General features: G+C 45.0%; 1 protein-coding gene across 1 annotated transcript in view; it reads right to left on the bottom strand.

Moving 5' to 3' along the window:
- Positions 1–353: 353 nt before the first annotated feature.
- IPCEF1 (interaction protein for cytohesin exchange factors 1) overlaps positions 354–3,006 on the bottom strand; it is a 114,569-nt gene continuing 111,916 nt past the window's right edge. Inside the window, exon 10 of the mRNA XM_030886839.2 lies at positions 354–2,695. Within this exon, the coding sequence (XP_030742699.1) occupies positions 2,492–2,695 (204 nt within the window). The 3' untranslated portion in view covers positions 354–2,491. The remainder of the gene's footprint in view (positions 2,696–3,006) is intronic.

Genomic DNA, 3,006 nt, shown 5'->3' with positions numbered 1-3,006 from the left:
TAACGTCATCGCGTGGACCTACTTCCCTTGCTAGTTGAGCGGTACGAGACTTTGGCCTCCAAGGTGAGTCAAACGCTTGTTGTTTATCCATCACAGGATATCATTTACATATTTTCCCAAGCCTTTGCGCCAAGCTTTGAGAAGACCTCGACTTAGGAGAGTACCCAAAGGCCACCAGTTGGAGCCCACCAACCCCTCTGCTGGGGGCCAGGGCTGGGCTCGGGTGGGATGTGGCCATCTGCTTCTATGCAGACTACAGCCTCCTAAAACTCTATGGGGTCCTTCTACTCTGTCCTACTGGGTAGCTATGGGTTGGAGTCAACTCCACAGTGGTGAGCTCCCTGGGGGGGGGGAGGGGAGAAGGGGGAGAGAAGGTGTCCAAGAGGAAAAAGTTCTGCTAGAACACCTAGGCCATCCAATCATTTCCTCCAGTCTGATTTCTCCTTGCCTCAACCCTCTGTCTGCAGTGGAACATCCTTACCCATCAAGCTTCTTATCTCTACGGATCACGATGCTAAGGACCAGCATCAGAAGATTAAACCCTTGGCCTCTCAAACCAGAACCACGGTAGCCCAATCAGAGATGGTGCCTTCTGCCTGGGTCAACTCTACGCTCACTGCAGGTCAGAGTCAGGTGGCCGTATGGCCTGTGGCCTCGCCCAGCACCTTCCCTAAACATGAGGGCCTGCATGTGTGCTGGGCCCAAGGCCACAGGCAAGGGCTCCTATCTGACAGGCTTCTTGCACTACAACTCACTTCCTGTTTGGTTTCTTTCTTAATGTGAGGTTCTCTTCCTTGTTGACAGAGCCTCACAACTTCTCAGTAAGACGTGGGGAAATAGTCAAGAGACATTTCCATCTGCCTTGCAGATCAAATTGGGGTGGTTCTTTCCATTTGAATGTCAAGCCACATGTTGACTACAAACAGAATGACAGTTTGCTAGGGGCAGGGCCAAAGTGGGTGTTCAGTGGGTTGTGGTTAGTCTCATGGTGAGAAATGTTCATAATTAGGAAGTGAAGACAGTCATTTTTTTCCCTCTCAAGCAAAATGAGTTCTTCTTTAACAATGGGCTCTCCAAATCTCCAGTGGTCTTGGTAAAAAAATCTACATGAATTATATCTCATTTGGTTTCAAGTTTGTGAGTGTGAAGGGCATAATGCTTCAAAAATAAAATTAACTTAATGGAAGAGGTAACCCTAAAAGGAAAGCGTTTTCCCAGTAAGGAGGGTGATGTAAAAGGAACGAAAGAAATTTAAGAGCCTTAGATTGAGAGAGAAGGGGTCGGGAAAATCAAAGATTAGGCATGCATGACCCTCTATTGATGATCCCTTAAGATCCCCTGAGCATTCTTCTACCTTATAGTGCAATATAATAATACCAATAAATCAATTATATCCCTATGTTTCTCAAGCAAAAAAAGTATATACTTCAAGGATTTATACTGACTAAAACATACAGTAGCATATCATCTTTGAAAACACTAGTAATCTGAACTTCTATAAATATACTTAAATAACAAACATAGAAAGTTTATCTATTCACATAGGACGCACCGTGACACGAAAGCTATACAAAAATAAAACCATCGTGTTTTAACGCCCCCATTGGTTTGTGCTCGGAGTACAGGTACTAAACCGACTCCGATGCCAGAATCTTCTTTTCAAAGTGGATTCTGTGGAACCACAGCCCAGGACCCGCGCTGCACCACTTCCTGCTGCACCCGTCCCTGTCTCCCATGTTGCCTAGACCAGCTAGGAGGGGAAGAGGTTCCCAAGTGTAATGATGCTTTTCTCTCACTGTTTGGTGGCAAGCAAACACTTATGGGATTCCTCCCACCTGGGTCAAGTGTGAAAATACCAAGTGGTCCTCTGAGGGAGTGGAGACTGGAACGTGCCTCCCACGGTGACTGTCTGGCACCTTCTCTCTGTGACATGTTTGCCAGTGCGTAGAAATGGCACCATTTTTCTATCACCAACAAAGCCGAGGATTTGTTCCTGAAGACTGTATCTGTCTTGCTCAAGTGGAGTGCTGCAGAAAACGTTCTTCCACTTGAAAAAAATTAAAAGAAAGAAAACTCAAGTACACAGTCAAGTGGAACTATGTACGATCTTCTTTTGGAACATAGAAGAGTTCTATGAATAATTAACCCTGGTCCAATTTGATCTTTTGTCTATAGAAAGTTGGCATAATCTTGGGAAAAGGGAACAGATACATTTCTCACATCCCACCAGGAGTCTGGCATAACCTGAAGGTCACAGGAGGAACATACAAATTATTGTGTTCGACTGAGTTCAATAATTCCAAATGATGCCCCATTCCGTGGAGTTCTTGCTATCAGAACTAGGAGACCTGATCCACTTGGTGAAGACCTGCCCCCCAAGTCCCATCTTTAGAGGATGTCAGCCTTCTTTTGAAGGAAAAAAAAAAAGTAAAATCTTTCAACATCTTGGCGAGTTTCATAGGATAAAAGGAGAGAGTATCTGGGCTTGTTCTCAAATCGAACTTTCGATGCAGGCTGAGGAGGGCTGTTTCTCGAGTTCCTGGGGGTTGTCCTCGGGGACAGGCATGGCCCGCTGCTGCTGATAGATGTCTTGAATCAACAGGGTGTTCATGACCTTCCATTCTCTGTATTTCCTGGCTGTCAACTTTGGATCATCCAGCAACTGGTTAATCATGGCCAAATCATGTTCTTTGCACTGTCCAAGGAGAAACAAAAGTGGGAGGGTGTCATAAGTAACTTAATTTCAATAAATCATCTTCAGTATTTTTATAAATAAATGCACATACACATTTCTCTTAAAATTATCCATGTGCGTTTACCCATTACTAGTCCAATCCCAAGCCCAAGAGGTACGATCAGAAAAAGAAAAAGGGAAAAAGTTGTGCCAAGTGGAGTCTGGCAACTCCACTTGTGGCTGAGTAGAGCTGTGCTCTGGAGGGTTTTTGGTGACAATTTGCCAGAATTCCCCACCCAAGCCTTTCCTCAAGGCAACAACACTGGGTGAAC

The sequence above is a fragment of the Echinops telfairi genome, unplaced genomic scaffold (genome assembly GCF_000313985.2).
Source record: "Echinops telfairi isolate 266 unplaced genomic scaffold, ASM31398v2 ScPeMD7_3533;HRSCAF=4204_0, whole genome shotgun sequence".
NCBI classification, from domain to species: Eukaryota; Metazoa; Chordata; class Mammalia; order Afrosoricida; family Tenrecidae; genus Echinops; species Echinops telfairi.
The sequence above is the reverse complement of the archived record's forward strand: the minus strand, read 5'-3'. Positions and strand labels throughout refer to the sequence as shown.